Here is an 18,485-nt window from a genome sequence, read left to right as displayed (position 1 = left end):
CAAAAAAAAAAAAAGAGGTTCAAAGCTTTGTGTTCACTTTAAGGACGCTCATGAAACTGCCCAGGCCATCGAGGGTATGCATATACGAAAAGCCACCAACTATCTGAAGGATGTCGCTTTACAGAAGCCGTGTGTGCCATTCTGTCATTACAATGGTGGAGTTGGTAGATGTGCCCAGGCTAAACGGTGGGGCTGGACACAAGGTCGGTGGCCCAAAAAGAGTGCTGAATTTTTGCTGCATGTGCTTAAAAATGCAGAGAGTAATGCTGAGCTCAAGGGGTTAGATGTAGATTCTCTGGTCATTGAGCACGTCCAGGTGAGCAAGGCCCCCAAGATGCGCCGTCCTAGTACAGAGCTCAGGGGCGGAGTAACCCGTTGTCACATCGAGAAGATCCTCACTGAAAAGGAGCAAATTGTTCCTAAACCGGAAGAGGAAGTCGCACAGGAGAAAAAGATATCCCAGAAGAAACTGAAGAAACAAAAACTTATGGCACAGAAATAAAGTCAGCATAAAATAAATGTAGATAAAAAGTAAAAAAAAAAAAAAAGAAAATGTAGCTACTAGGCAACTGACAATAATTTAAGTGGCTTCCATTTGTGGCATGCATTATATTTCTATCAGGTAGCACTGGTCTGGACTTAGATAAACATTAAGTTTTCTATTCCTATGATGTTCCTTTACTGTGAAATGGCAGTTCTAAAGAAAACCAAATTGCAGGGCCCAGTAGGTGGCATGGTAATTAAGGCGCTGGACACTCCCACATGGCTGACCATGGTTCAAGTCTGCGACCTGGTGACTCGCTTTCTCACTTTTCCCTCTGTCTACCTCTCTCTGTGTCTCTCTCTGCCTGGTCAAATGAGATAAAATGAATGAATGAATAAAATTAAATTGATAATTAAAAAAAACAAATTGGTTACAAATCAAATAATAAGTCTCATAAATTAATGAAGATGGATTTTTGAAAACAAAGATAACCTTCACATAGCCAATGAAAGAATGATTTGTAATTTCCATATAGAGGTCTATGGGAGATAGGAGTTTATAATCTGAAAATATCTGTGGTATCACTGGTCCACTCAGAGACAGGCAAAATGGCACATAACAATAGCTTATGAGAAGAGACAGAAAAAGGGAAAAAAGTTTTCTATGAAGCCAAATTGAACCTTTTTAAAAAGAATTATGTTTTCTGTTTAATTCCATTTGTTATTATTATTTTTTCATTTAACCAGAGAGAGAGAAAAAGGGAAAGTGAGAAAGCAAGCCACCAGGTCTGGGACTCAAACTGTGGTTGGCCATGTGGGAATCCAGTGGCTTTGACCACCATGACACCTGCCGGCCCCAAACAGAACATTGTGATAGCAGGGAAGTGGCTAGAGAGAACAAGTGTCCTGGGCTTGGGCTAATGACCTTTGCCACATAGTATGAAGCAGCAAAGAAAGAGGAGGAAGTACCGACGTACTGATGGCGGCTGGCTCCCCACACCTGGCAAGCCCCACAGCCTCTGAGCTGCTCTCAGCGTGGTCCACTGGGGAAGTGCCTTCTGTGCGGGACGGAGCCTTGAGAGACCTGCACTTCTGAAGGGGAGCTGATATGCCCTCTGGTCACCTGACCGTTCTAGTGAAAACAACTGAATTCTTTCTCATCTCATTACAGGCTTATTTTACTAAAAAGAGACTGCAATAGGAAAGTCTAATCTATAATTAATCAGATTCCCAGGAAGAGACAAGAAGGAAGAATAAAGGAAAAACAATGTTTCAAAAGATACTGTGAGGGGCCAGCAGGCGCTGTGGTGATTAAGGGCGCTGGACTACCACAGAGCTGACCTCAGTTCGAGTCCCAGACCTGGTGGCTTGCTTTCTCACTTTCCCCCTCTCTCTGTACTTCTCTGGTCAGATTTTTAAAAATAAAAAATATATGAAGTTAGGGGCTAGCAGGTGGCATGGTGGTTAAAGGCACTGGATGCTCACATGGCCAACCATAGTTCGAGTCTCGGACCTGGCGGCTTTCTTTCTCCCTTTCCCTTTCTCTCTTTCTCTTTTCAAATTAAAAAATAATAACAAATGAAATAAAATAAATAAATAAATCTCTAATATATATATATGTACATATATATATATATAAAATATATATAAAGTTAAATCAAATCATTCTTTAAAAAAAAAAAAAGATACCATGAGGTTAGCCTGTCGCACTGTGTTTAAGTGCTGCACAGAGGAAGCTGAATCCCACATAGTCAACCAGGGTTTGAGTCCCAGACCCAGTGGCTTGAAAACCACACAGGGTACACACATGCCCAGGATCCTGACAGGATGGGGAATTGGAAGGGAAAGGAGTACAGCATACCCAGGGCCCTGACGGAAAGTTCTCTCTCTTTTGTGTGTGTGTCCACTAGCATTTAAAAAAAGGAAAAGAAAAACTACACATTTTTCTGAATAAAAAACATAATTCAAAGACCCAGGAAACACAACATAATGCCAAGCAAGATAAATAAAGAGAAATCCACATCTAGACAGGTTGCAGTAAAACTTCAGAATAGCAAAGGAAAAAAAGGAGAGCTTTAAAAACAGAGACAACAGATTGCCTCCAGAGGAACAGAAGTTAGACCAACAGCAGGCTTCTCCACAGGGACAACATAAGCCAGAAAACAGTAGAAAATCATCTTATAAGTATTGAGAGAAAATAACTAACCTAAAATTCGACTGTAAGAGAGCAAAAATCATTCCCTAATAAAGATGAAATAAAGATATTTTATTAAAAGAACAAAAACAGGCCAGCAGGCAGTGTGGTGGTTGGGGTGCTGGACTCCCACATGGCAAACCACAGTTCAAGTCCTGGACCTGGTGCCTTGCTTTCGTCCCCCCCAACCCGCCCCCTGCCCCATTTCTCTCTGATGACTGTAACAAGTTTTTAAAAAGAATCGAAATAATGGATCAAATAAAAGAAGTAATTCTTCTTTTTCTTTTACAGAGAGATTTTTGCTACAGAGCGTGTATGCTCACCAGAGAGACAGAAAGCAAGAAATCAACCCCCCCGGGGTGGGGGGGAGGACACAGGGGATGGCCACGCCACAATCTCTTCTCCTCCAGTCTCCTCTCGAGAGTCTGGGCACGTATGCACATGAACCCAGCATGAGTTTTAAGCCTCTGGGTTCGGGCCTTGAACTGTGGTCAACTACATGGGAGTCCACCAATGTAAACATTATACCATCTGCTGGCCCCATTAAGTAATTCTTTTTTTTTTTTTAGAAAGGTTTTTGCTATAGGGCATGTGTGCTCGCCAGAGAGACAGAGAGACAGAAAGCGAGAAATCACCCCTCCACCCCCAGGAGGTATGGTCACGCTGCAATCCCTTCTCCTCCATTCTCCTCTCAGAACTTTGGGCATGCATGCACACGCGCTCAGCATGAGTTTTAAGTCACTGGGTCCAGGACTTGAACCACAGTCGACTATGTGGGAGTCCAGCGATGTAACCATTATGCCATCTGCTGGTCCCTCCAATAAGTAATTCTTTTTTAAAAAGTAGGGGGGGAGGCTGGCAGGTGGTGTGGTGGTTAAGGCACTGGAGCCCCACATGGCCAATTGAGTACCAGACCTGGCAGCTTGCTTTCTCACTTTCCATTTCTCTCTCCCTCTCCCCGGTCAAATTTTAAAAATAACAACGATAAATAAAGTTAAATAAATACATAATTGTTTAAAAATGAACACAAAGTTTACTACTACGAATAAACTTCCATCAAAACATCTTTTTTCCTTCCTTCCTTCCTTTTCTTTCTGCTGAAGGATGCGTGCGCTCACCAGAGACAAAGAGCAACAAGTGAGAAAGCACCCCCAGAGAGGAATGGCCACGTTGCAGTCCCTTTTCCATTCTCCTCTCAGAATTTCGGGCACACATGGCACATGCACTCAGCATTCCCAGGGGATGGTCACACTGCGGTCCTTCTCCTCCACTCTCCTCCCAGGATTTTGAGCATGCGTGCACACGCACCTGGCCTGAGTTTTAAGCCACCAGGTGTGAGATTCGAACCGCAGTCGACTATGTGGGAGTTCGGCAACATAACCGTTATTCCGTCTGCTGGTCCTGAGAGTGAGTGGATATTGTTGAGATGATCAGCTAAATATGCAAGGTAAATTTTAAAGGAAAAAGCCTAAGAGAATTGAGTACAAATTCCCACTCGAGAGAAAGATGTAGTAAAGTAAAGGCAAGAAGCACAGAAGACACGGGACCAACAGGACATTACAGATGGGGGCTGGAGGGGGGGGGGGGGGTTTGAGTCCCAGACCAGCAGGCTTGAAAGACATGCTGGGCATGTACAAGTGTGTGTCCTGAGTCCTGAGAAGAGAATAAAGGAGGAGGGAGGAGAAGGGATCGCAGCTGTTGCTATACCCCCGAGGGGTGCTTTCTCATTTTCACTGTCTCTGGCAAGTGCATATGTCCTACAGCAAAAAAAAAAAAAAAATTACAGACGGGAGAAAAGTACAAATAGTCCAAACGTAACATGAATCACAGCAATGAAAAATGGATTATTTCACAATTAAAAGGCAGAGATAATCCATTTATTTAAAAATGCCAGCTATATGCTACTTAGAAAGACAGTTAAACTGTGAAAAACAGGGCCAGCTGGCGGCCTAGTGGTCAAGGTGGCTGGATCCCACATGGCTGATTTATTTATTCCTAGTAGGACTGAAAGTACATATTACACCCACCAGGGGATGATGAATCTAACAAAAGGCCTTCGATATCTTTGTGCTGAAATTCCAAAAAATAATCATCAAAAGATATTTTAGAGGCTACCTTTAAAAATGGAAGGCCAGCTGGTGGTGTGGAGGTTAAGGAGCCGGATCGAACACGGCCCACTGAGTGGCTGCGAGTCGCAGACTCAGCAGCTTGAAAAACACCCTGGGTGTGTGTGTGTGTGTGTGTGTGTGTGTCTGTGTGTGTGCATGCCTGAAATCTTACAAGGAGAATAAAAAAGGGATTACAGTGTGGCCATCCCTGCGGTGGGGTGTTTTCTTACCTGCCCTCTCTGTCTCTTTCTGGTGAAGGCATGCACTCTATACCAAAATTAAAAATAATAATAATATTACTAGAATGGTATTTAATTGATTTTTGCCTCTTTGTTTAGACTTTCTATTCTATTCTTTTTGAATCTACCCTCTAAATAAATTGTTTACTTAACTTCATTTTTTTTTTTTTGGAGAGATTTTTGCTATAGGGCACATGTGCTCACCAGAGAGAGACAAAGTGAGAAATCACCCCCCAGGGGGGGATGGCCAAGCTGCGATCACTTCTCCATTTTCCTCTCGGGGTTTTGGGTATGCACGCACATGTGCCCAGCATGAGTTTCAAGCTGCTGGGTCCAGGACTTGAACTGTCTCAACCATGTGGGAGTCTAGCACCTTAATCACTCACCACCTGCTGGCCTGTTATTTAACTTTTTAAAAAAACTTTTATTTATTTATTTATTTTAATTTGAACAGAGAGGGACAGAGAGAGAAAGAGAGAAAGCAAGCCACCAGGTCCAGAACTTGAACTGTGATTGGCCATGTGGGAGTCCAGCAACCTTAATCAGCATACCACCTGCCGGCCCCTATTTAACATTTTTTTTTAAGTTTATTTTCACACCAGGCACATATGTGTGCATGTCAAAGATTCTAAGAGAATGAAAAAGAAGGTATTGCCACATGGTCATCTCCCCAGAGATGATTTCTCACTTTCCTTTTCTGTCTCATTCTCTCTCTCTGTCTCTGACAAATACTTGCACCCTATGCAGAACCAAAAAAAAAAAAAAGAAAGGAAAAAATGGAGAGGAGGACCCAGCTGTTAAGAGACCTGGATCTCACATAGCAGACATGGTTGGAATCCCAGCCCTTGGAGGCTTGTAAAATACTGGGGCCAGCAGGTGGCTTGGTGGTTAAGGCCCTGGATCCCACATGGCCAACCATAGTACAAGGCGGCTTGAAAATCAAGCCTGTGCATTGCATGTGTGCCCCAAATCCCAGGAGGACAATGGAGGAGAAGGGATTGTGACGTGGCCACCTGGGGGGTGACTTCTCACTTTCCCTCTGTCTGTCTCTCCAACGAGCACACATGACCTATGGCAAAAACTTTAAGGGAAAATAGCAAAAAAGACACATACTGAAAGACATTTGCGGCCTACACGATCAATAAAAGATTAATGTGTACACTATGCAAAGAACTCCTACAAAAATTAAAAAGGAAACAAATGACACAAATGTTAAAAGAGTAAATGCTACGAAAGACATTTTCCAAGAAAGAAAATGCTAAAACATTGGAAATGAGGCTCGACTTCATTAGTAATCAGGGAACTGCAAGACCCCCGGGAGACATAGGCAAGAACGGCAATGTTGGGGAAAACGGCTCAGTGAGAATCCTTCCGTGTTGCCGGTAAGGGGTGGCCTGGTGCGACTACCTAGGAGGACAACGTGGCCCTGCCTCATAACGCTGAGCCCTGGTGTACCCTACAAGCAGCAAGCCTAACGCCCTCAGCATACATTCAAAATACGCTTTTTTCTTTTAAAGAATTATTTAATTTTATTATTGTTATTATTTTTAAACTTGTGATAGGACATGTATGCTTACCAGAGAGAAAGACATAAAGAGGGAAAATGAGAAAGCAAGCTGCCAGGTCTGGGATTCAAACTGCAGTCAGTCATGTGAGAGTTCAGTGCCCTAACCACCTTGCCATTTGCTGTCCCCCCATCCAAGAAAAGCTTTTGATCAGGTTTATCAACATCAATGTGTGCTAAAAGACATGGCTGTTAATAAGACAGTATTCACAGGAGCAAAACCTAGAAATCACCCCAAGGTCCACTTACGAAGTGTCAGAAATCACCCCAAGGTCCACTTACAAAGTGTGTACATTGACACAACGTGGTATTACGTCACCATGAAAAAGAATGAACTAGTCATGCAATAACACGACAATAAAATTAGAGAGGCAGAGGGTGGGGTGAGGAAGAATTCATCATCTGACTTTGGGTTTTCAGGGGATTTTTGTTTTTAAGAGATTTTTTGCTATTAGGACAGATTCACTCCCCGGGGAGACAGACAGACAGAAAGCTCTGATGTAACCATTACGCCATCTGCTGGTCCCGATACTGTTTCTTTTAATCAAGGTCACAGTTCTGGATTTGTGGCAGGTTCATGAGTATTCGCAGCACTTAAAATAAAATGAAACAGAAACAGACGAAGGGGCTAGCGGGTGGTGCAGAAGTGACACACACTCTGCGGGGACGACCAGGTGGGGTCTGGGTCACTTTCAGAGGCCTCCCTGAGCACACCGGCTGCACCCATGCCCACAGACCTGGAGCTGGCTGAGACAGGGAGTGGATCGTGGCAGGAAGACTCTGCCAAGGGTACCTGTCTCTGTCTGTCTCTCACTCAAAAAGGAATAAACTTTAAATAAATAAATAAAAATTGGGGGCCAACAGGTAGCATAGTGATTAAGGCACTGAATTCCCACATGGCTGACTGTGGTTCAAGTCCCAGAACCGGCAGCTTGAAACTCCTGCCAGGCACATGTGTGTGCATGTCCAAAATCCCGAGAGGAGAATAGAAAAGGGATTATGAGGTGGTCATCCTCCCTGGAGAAGATATGACTTCTCGCCTTCTCTCTGTTATTCCAGTGAGTGCGCTCCCTATAGCAAAAATCTCTCCCCAACCAAAAACCACTTTTTTTCAAAAAACAGAATACACCAATAATGACAGCATGCTGTGAAGTTAAAAGTTATAATAATTCTCAGTTTGTGTATCTGAGGTCTATCAGCCACCCCCTACATGCACACGCACACACAGACACACACACAGCTGGAAGCAACTCTAACAGGTCTCTGCCCTTTGCCCACACCCTACCTGTGTCCGAGCATTGAGCAGCTGCTGGAAACTCTCCACCTCTTTGCTGTCATCTGCAGCCCGCTCCTAGGGAGGACAAAGGAAACGGCGCGTTTGGGGAGGGTAGTTCTTCCCTCCCGGACGCTCCCTTCTTCCTCGCTTACTGTCCCAGGCACTTGCTTACTGCGCCGGACCGCAGGAGTACAGCCCTGGGCAAGGCGAACATCGTCCATGCCCTCACGGAGCTAACAGAGCAGGGGAGCCCGAGCTCGGGGAGGGAGAGGGGCGGAGCGGCCGTTACCATCAGAAGGCCATGTCATAGTTGTTGATCAGAAACACAAGCTGCTCCTTCCTTGAGGAGAACTCGGCTGCCACTCGGAGGACGAAATTCTCCACCTCCACCTGAAAAAGCCAAAAGGAGAAAGTGGCTGGAGAAAGCAAGGTCCCCCGGCCTCAGGTGCCACCCGTGACAGCGGCCGGGCTGCGGGAAGTGTCTGGGGCTCGACCTCACCTGGAGCTGTCCCAGCAGCTGCATCGTCCGCTCATTGGGAATCGTCTGGTTGATGCTGACAAGAGCAGAGGAGAACTCGGCATACCGGCGTGTGATCTAGGAAGAAGGCAGGAAGAAAACTCAGCCCCCTCTCCGGCTCAAGCAGTACCAGCTCCCGACTCCCTTGACCAACAAGCCTCCGTGCGACTCCAGCCTCCAGTCCCTCCTTCCCACAGTGCCCAGCCCCCAGGAGTCTGACCCCACGCATCATCCGCCCCTCACACGGTGTGCGCGACACAACACCAGCTAACCCACAGTGAGGCTCACGGCCCTGCCCTTCAAGGACCCTTTGTTACCCTCGCCCTCTCTCACATAGTGGGGCCGAGTGTCCAGTCCCCCGAGGCGCTGAGGGTCAGTGCTGCGGACGCTCTGGACATTCATCTCCAGGATCAGCTCAAACCGTGGCCACAGCAAGGCGAGCACCTGCTCCCAGTACCTGTGGGCTCAGTCTGGGTCAGGCTGGCTGGCGGGGAGTGTGGGAGGGGTGGGTCATCCTCGGGTTAGCGGTCAGCAGCTGGCAGGGAGGAGGGTGCAGTGGAAGGCAGGCCAGGACAGCAGCGCTGCCTCTGAGGCAGATGAATGGGGGCTGAGGGAGTCAGGCCAGGAGGACCCCAGGGGTCAGGGCGGAGTTGGGTAAGACCACAGGTCAGGGCCTGTGGGGCACCAGGGACCGGAACTTAGTGACCTGTCCAGGGCAGGGACATCCCTCTTGGCTGCAATGCTGCGGAACCTGAGGACGATGTGGATACAGAGAAACACGGCAATGGCGTCGTAGCAGTCGGCCAGATAGGACTCCAGGTGTTTCTGTGATGGGACAGGCAGGGGGAACGCGGTCCATCAGCTTGTCGCTCCCAGTGGTACAAACACACGGTCTCTGAATAAGGCACTGGGGGGCGGGAAGGGAGAGATCTAGAAGGGAAGGGCCCCCCTCCTCTGTCCACTGGCCACTCGGGTGGTCCTGGGTAACTGGGATCTGTGATCACAGGCAGGATTCAGTGGGGGCTTGGGACAGGGTCAGAACACGGAGGTTCGGGGCCCCTCGGTTTTCAGGTGTAGTGCCTGCGTGAGGACCAGCAGGGGCGCGTCTTCCAGACGCAAGCTTTGAGGGGATCCTGGTCTAGTACTACTGGGTCTCACCCTGCTGTGGTGCTGACGAGGGCTGAGGATGACGGGGTTTAAGGATGCAGGAAACCAGGATCTTACCAGGGTCATGTTAAGGGTGCGGCCCATGACGGCATGGAACAGGTCGTGTGCGGCAGGGCCCGACACAACAAAAAACTCACAGATGAAAAGATATTCACGGCAGGAATTGTCCAGGAGGGCGTAGTGCTGGCTGCGGAAGAGGGCCTCGAATGGGTACTGGGGGGAGAAGAGGCAGAGGATGGACCCCAGCACGGGCTCCCCACGCAAGCGGCTAAGAGCAGCAAAGCTGGGTGAGGCCAGCTCTGCAGACCCTCCGCGGCCAGCCCAAGTGCTGCTGGGAAGAGCGAGCTGAGGGGACGCTGCAGGGCTGGGGACAGGGGCACAGAGCAGCCCACCCCAGCTGCTGCCGCTCCCACAGCCACAACGCCCGCCTCGTGACAGCCAGTCCCCGCAGCCAGCCCCTCCGCACTGCGTGCTGGGAAGTCAGTGTTTCCCGGCCCTTCTCGCGTCACGGCAGGCTAGGGTTGCAGGAGGCCACTCCCAGGACTAAGCAGATTGACACAGGTCCCCTTCAGGACCGACGTTTCCTACCCTCTGATCTCCCCGCTGGGCTGTGTGAGGCACCAGGATGGGGGCCTCGAGTTCGGTGGGGGAGATGACAGAGCCGCGGGTCCCTAGGGTGAAGATGGTGTTCCTGCTGCGGAGGGATGGCTTCGAGAAGAATCGTGACAAGGCTCAGAGTCAAGGAAAACAGTGAGACCACAACTGGGCCCAAAGACTAAGGCTGAACCCCAGGTGCCAGCCACGGTCGAGACATCCCTCTTTCCCAGTCCTGGCCCCACTCCACCTGGCAGCTGTGAGTGGGCTTCGGGAGTCCCTAGGCCCCCGGAACCACGCACAACAGCCTGTGTCAAAACGACACGCGCGTTCTTCTAGGGAGGGGCCGCTGCTTCCATCACGTGCCCACAGAAAGAGGAAAGCAGCAGCGTCTGGGAGGCTGGAGCCAGGAGTCCTCCCCGTCGCGGGGCCTGGCCTGAGCGCTCTCCAGCCTCAGGATATCTTTCTTTGCCGTATCTTCCACACCCATTAGGTCATCTTTCTCAGCAACCTCCTCATACTAGACAAAGCGGAAAAGAGACTGCTCATCAGTTTCTCCCGTCCTGTCCTGCCTTGTCCCCGCCCCTGGACCACTTGCCCAGGACGCCTCCCCCCTTGGCCTCCCGGACTACTTGCCCAGGACGCCTCCCCTGCTTGGCCTCCCGGACCACCTGCCCAGGACTCCTCCCCACCTTGGCCTCACCTGCACCTTCATGAGCCGCCCCAGGTAGGAGCGGTAGTAAGACAGGTAGATCTTGCTCAGCGTCTCCACGTACTCGTCGCGGATCTCCTTGGCGGTTGCTCGCTCGTTGCCCAGCAGGAACTGATAGAAGAATCTGGAAGGGCCGAGAAACCGGTCAGCCCATGAAGCCAGGCGCCCACGTGGGGCTATGGGAGAGCTGAGACCACCCCGCGCCCTTCCCTGGGGCGACGACCTGTACTTCAGCAGAGCTGTCTGGGGAATCTGGTAGTTGGTCATGGGTTTTCTGAAGGAGTAAATCTTCTGGAGGATGAACTCTCGGATCTTTGTCACTGCCTAGATGTAAGGGATCAAACAGGGCGTGAAGCTGCACCCCTTCTGCCATGCAGGAGTGGGGGAAAGTGCAAACGCCCAACACCGGAGAGGAGTAGAAAATATCTTCGGGGTATTTCTTTTTCTTTTTTAGAATTCTTTTACTTAAACTTTATTTATTTTTTATTTGACCAGAGAGGGCTAGAGTAAGAGACAGAGAGAGAGAGAGAGAAAGTGAGAAAGCAATATGCCAGGTCTGGGACTCAAACCACAGTTGGCCATGTGGGAGTTCAGTGCCCTTAACCACCACACCACCTGCTGGCCCCTCTCTGGGGTATTTCTTAAGATATTTTAGGGTAACTGGGACCAGCAGATGGTGTACCGGCTACATCCCTGGACTCTCACATGGTCAACTGCAGTTCGAGTCCCAGACCTGGTGACTTGAAACTCATGCTGGGCACATGTGTGTATTCGTATCCAACAGCCCAGGAGGAGAATGGAGGAGACAGAATTGCGGTGTGGCTATCCCTTCTGGCGTGATTTTTCACTTTCCCTCTTACTGTCTCTCTCTGGCAAGCACACGTACCCTAAGGCACGGTGAAGTTCTTAGGGACAGGCTACAATGAGTTGTGCCAGGGAAATCCAGGGTAACACTTTTAGGGAGGCCAGTTCCAACCGTCACCAGGGAACCGCCCCCAGCTCCCACCTTGACCCGGAGCCGGTCGAGCACGCCCCTGACGTCTGCGCAGGCTGCCGTGCCTCTAGCTTCCTGCTCCCTGACTGCAGCTGCTTTGGCATCCAGCTCCTGCAACTGCTCCAGGAACCTGGGCTCAGTCACGGGGGCCTCCAGAATTGCCCTGGTGGCAAGGAGGAGAGGCGTGGGTTAGAAGGAAGACCCAGAGAGCCCTAAACCTGACATCCAGTCTCTGTCATCTCTACTTTGTTTTCCTTTCTCTAAATGAATTGCCAGAGGGACCAGTAGTTGGCGTAATGGTTACGTTGCTGGACTCTCACGTAGTCGACTGTGGTTTGAGTCCCAGTGCCTAACCCTAACCTTAACCCTAACCCTAACCTAAAACTCACAGCAGCCTAAAACTCACACTGGGTGCATGTGTGTGCATGCCCAAGATCCCGAGAGGAGCATAAAGAAGGGACTGCGGTGTCACCAACCTCCCTGGGGAGTGAGTTCTTGCTTTCTGACTCTCTCTCTGTGTCTCTCCCTCTCTGTCTCTCCAGCAATGAACTGCCAGAAGGAGCACGCACTCCCAGAGAGACAGGGAGTGAGGAGAGAGCACACCCCCAATGGGGCATAGTCACACTGCAACCCCTTCTTTTTTCTTAAAAAAAAAAATTATTCACGTAATTTTATTTATTATTATTATTGTATTCACTGTGCTCACCAGAGAGACAGAGAGAGAGAAAGTGAGAAAGCAAACTGCCAAGTCCGGAGCTCAAACCAGCTGGCCTCCACCTTCTTATACTGCTCCACACAGTCAAGACGTAGGTACAAAGTTTCCCATTCCTGGACGCTCCATGCCCCCAGCAAGCCTCGACCCTCCTCCTATTCACCCAACCTTGAATCACGCCTAATCTCTGATGCGTAAAGTAAGCATCAAGGTTAGACACGGCTGCAACCCACTCACTAATTTCTGGAAGGTATTTGATAAAATAGAGCCAGGAGACCCATGCGGTAAATATAGTAGGCCACCCTAGCCCATGTATCTGCTATGGACATTATTACCCTTCAAACCAGTGACTCACGTGACCAGAGCAGAGGGCACCACCAGACCATCAACAAGCTCCCCAAGTTTCCCCCGAACTGCCTGGCGGTTTCGAAGTCGAATGTTCATGGCTCCTGACTGCTCCTGCAGCGTCCGGATCTCAGAGCTGATGGAGCTGAGGTCACTCTGAAAAGCTCCCAACATCTGCTCCATGCGCTGGGGGAAGGACAGATGTTGATGGAGCACCACAGGCTGGCATGGACCAGGTGGGCCTGCATTTCTTGGTGAAGTCCCAAGTATCCATCAGTCCATGAGGGCGGCAGACGATGAGCATCCCAAAGGTCACATTATGGCAATCAACAAAAACAGCTGCTGAGGGGCCAGCAGGTATTATGGTGGTTAGAGTTGCTAAACTCCCATGTGGCCGAGCACGTGCTAGTTCGAGTCCTCGACCTAGCAGTTTGCTTTCTCGTTTCTCCTCTCTCTGTCTCTCTCTGGTGAGCACACATGCCCTACAGTAAAATGTTAAATAGTAAAAAATAAAATTAAATAAATAATTCTCAAAAAGGGGTGGGGGGACCAACAGGTGGCGTGGTGGTTAAGGCGCTGGACACTCCCATATGGCTGACCACAGTTTGAATCCTGGACCTGGTGGCTTGTTTTCTCACTTTCTCTCTCTTTCTGTGTATCTCTCAATTAAAATAAATAAATGAATTTTAAAAATTAAATAATTCTTTTTTTTTTAAAGTGGGGGTGGGGGCTGCTGAGACCATTCTGAAAGTGATCCTATTCTGCCATCGCTTAAGGCTGAAGACCTAAAGAATGGCACCAGAGGCCATGGTGTGGCTCCGAGTTATCAAGGGGTACAGGTCATGGTTACTCACTTCCAGGACAGCATCGCAGGCTGTGATCTGATTGTGCAGAGACGCTATGTTCTCACTCTCTTGGATATCTAATCCGTAAAACGTCAAGGGGCCTCGCGGTAAAGATGGAGATGCTGGGACCAGCAGTCCCTCTCCAGTTTCTCTCTGAAGTGACAGAAACCTCAGAGAAAACCCTACAAAAGTCCCCACATCAACATCATCCCTTCCTCCTGCTACAGGATACAATCCCGGATGGACTTCTGCTCAATTTGCTGTAGCTCCAGCTCAACTTGCTTTGAATAGTGACGAAGATCCACACCCTGGGAGAACATAAAGATGACAGGTCAGGAAGGAGTTGAAGTGCAGGGACACTGGAACAGAATCAGTAAAGGACTAGAGTGGTATAACAATAGCAAGAGGCTATTGTTTCTTGGGCTTTGTTTTTTCCTTTGGGGGAAGGGTAGGAGGGGCTGATACATAGAGCGGAAAGGCCTCACCGTCTTAAGAGCTTCCTTTACTAACTCATCTTCCAGATTTGCCTGAATGTGAACTGGAAATAGAAGTTTATCAGAAGGTTCCGGCTCCACAGTGCCCCCTCCCCACACCGAACATCTGTGCACCAATCCCAGCCCCCGCGCCTCTCTGCACCCACTCTGTGCCATCACTTACCATCCACTTCATCCAGGATGAACTCATCGGAGGTGATATCCAACTCCCCGAGCTGCAGTGGCTCCTGGAGCCCAGGACCAACACCCTGGAAGGGAACAAGTGAATGGAATGGGGGTGGGAGAGTGTAATAAGGACAAAATACAACTGGAGACCCCAATTCTTAAAGTGGAGGGGGCACTTACACTGGGAAGACAACTGTACTGAGTCAGAAAGTTCTAAGTATTGCTGTACCCAACCTACTACTTTGGGCTCACGAGTAGGGAATATGACAAGGAGTTACATAGTCCAAGACTAGAAGATGCACGATTGAGGAAAAGGAGGTGATGCAGAGGACAAAGAAGAACCTGCGGCTGAATGTAGGCCCTGTGATTCCTACTGTGTCAGGTGTTTTATCACATCTTTGGGGAATTTCAGATTCCCTGGAAATGTCAGCTAACACATAGTGTTTACCGTCGGGCCAGGTACCATCTCATACTATTCATCTCATCCTAATGACAACCTATATGGTAAGTCCTATTATCTTCCTCACCTTCAAGATGTGGAAAGTGATGGCACAGAGAAGATGGTTAATTTGCCCAAGGACACACAGCATGTAAGCAGCAGAGCTAGAATTAGAACCCAGTCGGCTCCAGAGGCCACGTTCTTAACCTTTATACAATACTACCTCTCTATTCTATCCCAAAACGTGGAGAGGTTGAAATTGTGTCCCAGAACCTGAGTGTCTTCAACCATTTTGGGCCCTGCTCAGGATCGGGTCCGATCCCAGGGTAGGGTATGGGGAGCCAAACAGGTAGCATCACCCACAGCAGCCCAGCTCCCATCCCTATGCCAGAACCCGGCCCAGGCCTTTCTGTTGCCAGGACGAGCGGACGCGACTACGGAGGAGAAACATCCCCGCGCTCTCACCAGCGGGCCCTCTTCCTCCTCCATATCTGAGGCTCCAGCCCGCAACACTAGCTCCCGGGCGGCAGCCGGGGGCAGCCGCCATGGTCGCAGCGGCGGCCATTCCCCGCAGCCTCACTTCCGGCAGCTGTCAGTCCCGGCGAGTCCGATACACAGAGAGGAACTACAAGTCCCAGAGTGTCTTGCACAGGGCGAAATCGTTCCGAGGTTTGAATTCAATTGTTTGACTCCAGTCTTCCCATTATCAGCTCTAATTATTCCACCCAAGTGTGAGTGGAAACGTGGACGTCTCAAGCACAATCTCCTCCCGGAACCTTGCCTGCTTCCATAAGCGTGAACTTTACGAACTGTAAAGAAAGACCACACCGGAAGTTACAGCATTCGAGTCAGACTCTCCTAAGTCCGACTCCGAAGTGCTTATCCTAGGTAGCTCCGCCCCTTCCGTCTGGAAGCTATATAACAATATTGCGTCACTTCCGCTCTCTCTTCCACAGGAGGCCTACACGCCGCCGCTTGTGCCGCCGCCATGGTAAGAGTGGAATCCGTACCGGGATCCGTCGACATCGGGACTCGGGCGGGGAAAGTCTGCTCTCAGGGTGCTGAGAATGCCCTGTCCTGGGGACCTGCAACTTTTTGTGTGAAGCCTTGGATCGTGCCCTTGGGAAGGGACGAGCGAAGACTTTCAGTTCCGGGGAGCGGGGCCTGAGGAAGGGTCACTCCCCGGGCACACGGGAACTGCCAGTGGTTTAGGCGTGTGTGGGGACCTCCGGCCTTCGCCTCACGGAGTGTACTTCTGGGAGTAGGCAGAGGTTGCATTTCCCAAGCTTGAACGTTTCCTGTTTCTGCACTCTGCAAAACTCAAGAGTTTGCTTTGGTGGGAAAGCCTAAGTGGGGAGAGATGGGGGGAGGTGGTCGTTGCTTTCTCTGTGACAACCTTATCGTTTCCGTTTGACGTTGTGTGTTCGACTTAGCGACCTTTCAGTTTGATGGTAGCTCACTTTGTCTTAATTTCTCCCCCACACTCTTTTAGTCTCTAGTGATCCCTGAGAAGTTCCAGCACATTTTGCGAGTACTCAATACCAACATCGATGGGCGGCGGAAAATAGCCTTTGCCATCACTGCCATTAAGGTAAAGTAGGGTAAGGAGTAGGGAATAGTAAATAAAACTCAGATTGGTGATGTCTAAGCTATATATAAGGCAAGGTTGAAGAGACTTAAGTTTCATCCAGATCACCTCTGCTGATGGGTTAAGAAAAGAAAGATGATTAAAGAAAGGACTAATCTCCTTATCCTTTCCGGCAAAAGGTAAGTAGTAAAAGCCAGAGTGGTCTAAGGTCAGGGCAAAGTATTTCACCTGGTGAATGATACGGTTCTCTACCTGAATCAGCTTGCGAGATCCCTTCTAGATTTGGTTTCTTGCAGACTCCCCTGTCCCTTGGTGCATCGTAACAGCAACTCTTCTGTGAAATTTTATGTGCCCTGAAAATTGAGTAATTGTACATCTTGAGGGGTGAGTGGAAATGCCAACAGGTGCTAAGTGTGAGGAAACCTAGAATTTGGGTGGTAGCCTGAGATGCCCGGAATGAAAGTTGGCACTCCTTTCAATTCAAACTCTGAACCAGTACCAGTCTCTGGCTTATTGCAAGACTTACACTGGTGAATGCAAACTTGGGTATTTCTCTTCATAAACCTGATGAACTCTTGGCTATTCAAATGACATTATACCTTTTTTTTTTTCCTTAAATCATAATGTGTAATCACAGATAGCTGGGTGTTGTTTGTATTACCTATCAGTATGTGCACATTCTATAGGAGAATAGCCTGGTTTTTCTTAGACACAGTCCCCTGCTTCTGGTACATATAGTAGGCATGCATATGGTGTTAGGGAATGGATGAATGCTATTAGGGATACTGGTGCCAGGTTTTGAGAAATTTCAAGGAAACTGATGCAAATTTTATGGAGGAGATAAAATTATGGGAGCCTGTTTATCTGCAGGATGCTCCGATAGACTTAGCTATTGGTATTAGAGTTATCAGAAGATGTTAACTTAAGCAGTAAACTATAAGTTCCATTTATGAGGTTTGTTAAATTCCCTTGGCTTTGCTTTCATTTTAAATTTTGCTAGAGGGCAAGTGTGCGCTCTGGAGAGAGTGAGAAAGCTTGAGGTGGGGAAGGACTGTTTCTCCCTCCTTTGGGATATTGGGCACACATGTACCCACCACTGACTGGCCTGCACTTGACTTTTTGGTTTGTGCTTTTTGAGAATACAGCATTTGTTTTTTTCTCTTTTGTTTTTGTTTCTTTTGAGAGGCTTTTTGCTATAGTGTACGTGTGCTCACCAGAAAGAGACAGAAAGCGAAAATTTACCCCACAGGGGGGGTAGCCCTGCCCCTTGGACACACATGCATATGCACCCTAGTTTGACACGCAGTTGACTACATGGGAGACCAGCGACAGCCATTTAATTAAGTAGTGTGAATCAATATTTTCTCTTGTTAGAAATTCTGTGAAACTGGCAAGACCGTATAAAACAACTATTTTGGAATTGTTCTGAAGCTTAATTAGGGCAATAGTGGACATAAAAGATGAGCATAGTTAATAGGATGCTTTTGAAAAACCTTGTTCTATGAGATTAGCTTGTTTTCATTATTTGGGTAACCTTTGTGGTCAATTTACAACTCATGGAAAAACAATTTACTGGAAGTGTTTTCGGATATGTAATAAGTCTTAGGAATCCTGATGCCCTATTTATCATTGGGGAAAGGCTTTCATAGAGTTGGATGAGTATTAAGGTTTTTGCTATTCGTGTGGAGAGCCAGGAGAAACAGCTAGCAGTTCTGCTGAGAACTATCTTGGCTGTGGTCTTTCCTTAAGGATCTGGTATGAGGGGGAGTGGTTCTTAGAGATTAAGCAAGGGGAAAAAGGTTGTGCCAAAGTTGTGAAAGTAGTGGCAAGCAAAGTAAATGAGCCAGGAGAAGGTACTTCTGGAAGTAGTACAGTTTCTGGGAAATTGTTCTGTGCCATGATGCCTTCCTTGCTGGTTTTTTTTTTTTTTTTTTGGAGAGACTTTCACTGTAGGGCGCCTGTGCTCGCCAGGCAGACAGAGAGAGACATAGAGACAGAAAGCGAGAAATCACCCCCCAGGGGGGATGGTCATGCCGCAATCACTTCTCC

At 48.5% G+C, this 18,485-nt stretch overlaps 2 protein-coding genes across 2 annotated transcripts in view; one reads left to right on the top strand and one right to left on the bottom strand.

The window, feature by feature from the left end:
• VPS52 (VPS52 subunit of GARP complex) overlaps positions 1-15,712 on the bottom strand; it is a 25,021-nt gene extending 9,309 nt beyond the window's left edge. The window contains 18 exon segments of the mRNA XM_006144235.2: positions 7,874-7,939; positions 8,165-8,254; positions 8,364-8,459; positions 8,715-8,838; positions 9,088-9,206; positions 9,606-9,761; positions 10,137-10,270; positions 10,605-10,662; positions 10,846-10,978; positions 11,078-11,178; positions 11,861-12,011; positions 12,916-13,091; positions 13,760-13,827; positions 13,983-14,058; positions 14,236-14,288; positions 14,408-14,492; positions 15,314-15,388; positions 15,390-15,712. Of these exon segments, the coding sequence (XP_006144297.1) occupies positions 7,874-7,939; positions 8,165-8,254; positions 8,364-8,459; positions 8,715-8,838; positions 9,088-9,206; positions 9,606-9,761; positions 10,137-10,270; positions 10,605-10,662; positions 10,846-10,978; positions 11,078-11,178; positions 11,861-12,011; positions 12,916-13,091; positions 13,760-13,827; positions 13,983-14,058; positions 14,236-14,288; positions 14,408-14,492; positions 15,314-15,388; positions 15,390-15,413 (1,785 nt within the window). The 5' untranslated portion in view covers positions 15,414-15,712.
• A 52-nt stretch (positions 15,713-15,764) lies between these two features.
• The window catches only part of RPS18 (ribosomal protein S18), a 6,217-nt gene continuing 3,496 nt past the window's right edge, over positions 15,765-18,485 (top strand). Inside the window, exons 1-2 of the mRNA XM_006144234.3 lie at positions 15,765-15,839; positions 16,341-16,439. Of these exons, the coding sequence (XP_006144296.1) occupies positions 15,837-15,839; positions 16,341-16,439 (102 nt within the window). The 5' untranslated portion in view covers positions 15,765-15,836. The remainder of the gene's footprint in view (positions 15,840-16,340; positions 16,440-18,485) is intronic.

Source organism: Tupaia chinensis, unplaced genomic scaffold (assembly GCF_000334495.1).
Source record: "Tupaia chinensis unplaced genomic scaffold, TupChi_1.0 Scaffold000116_1, whole genome shotgun sequence".
In the NCBI taxonomy this organism is placed as follows: domain Eukaryota; kingdom Metazoa; phylum Chordata; class Mammalia; order Scandentia; family Tupaiidae; genus Tupaia; species Tupaia belangeri.
This window is presented reverse-complemented; position numbering and strand designations above follow the sequence as displayed.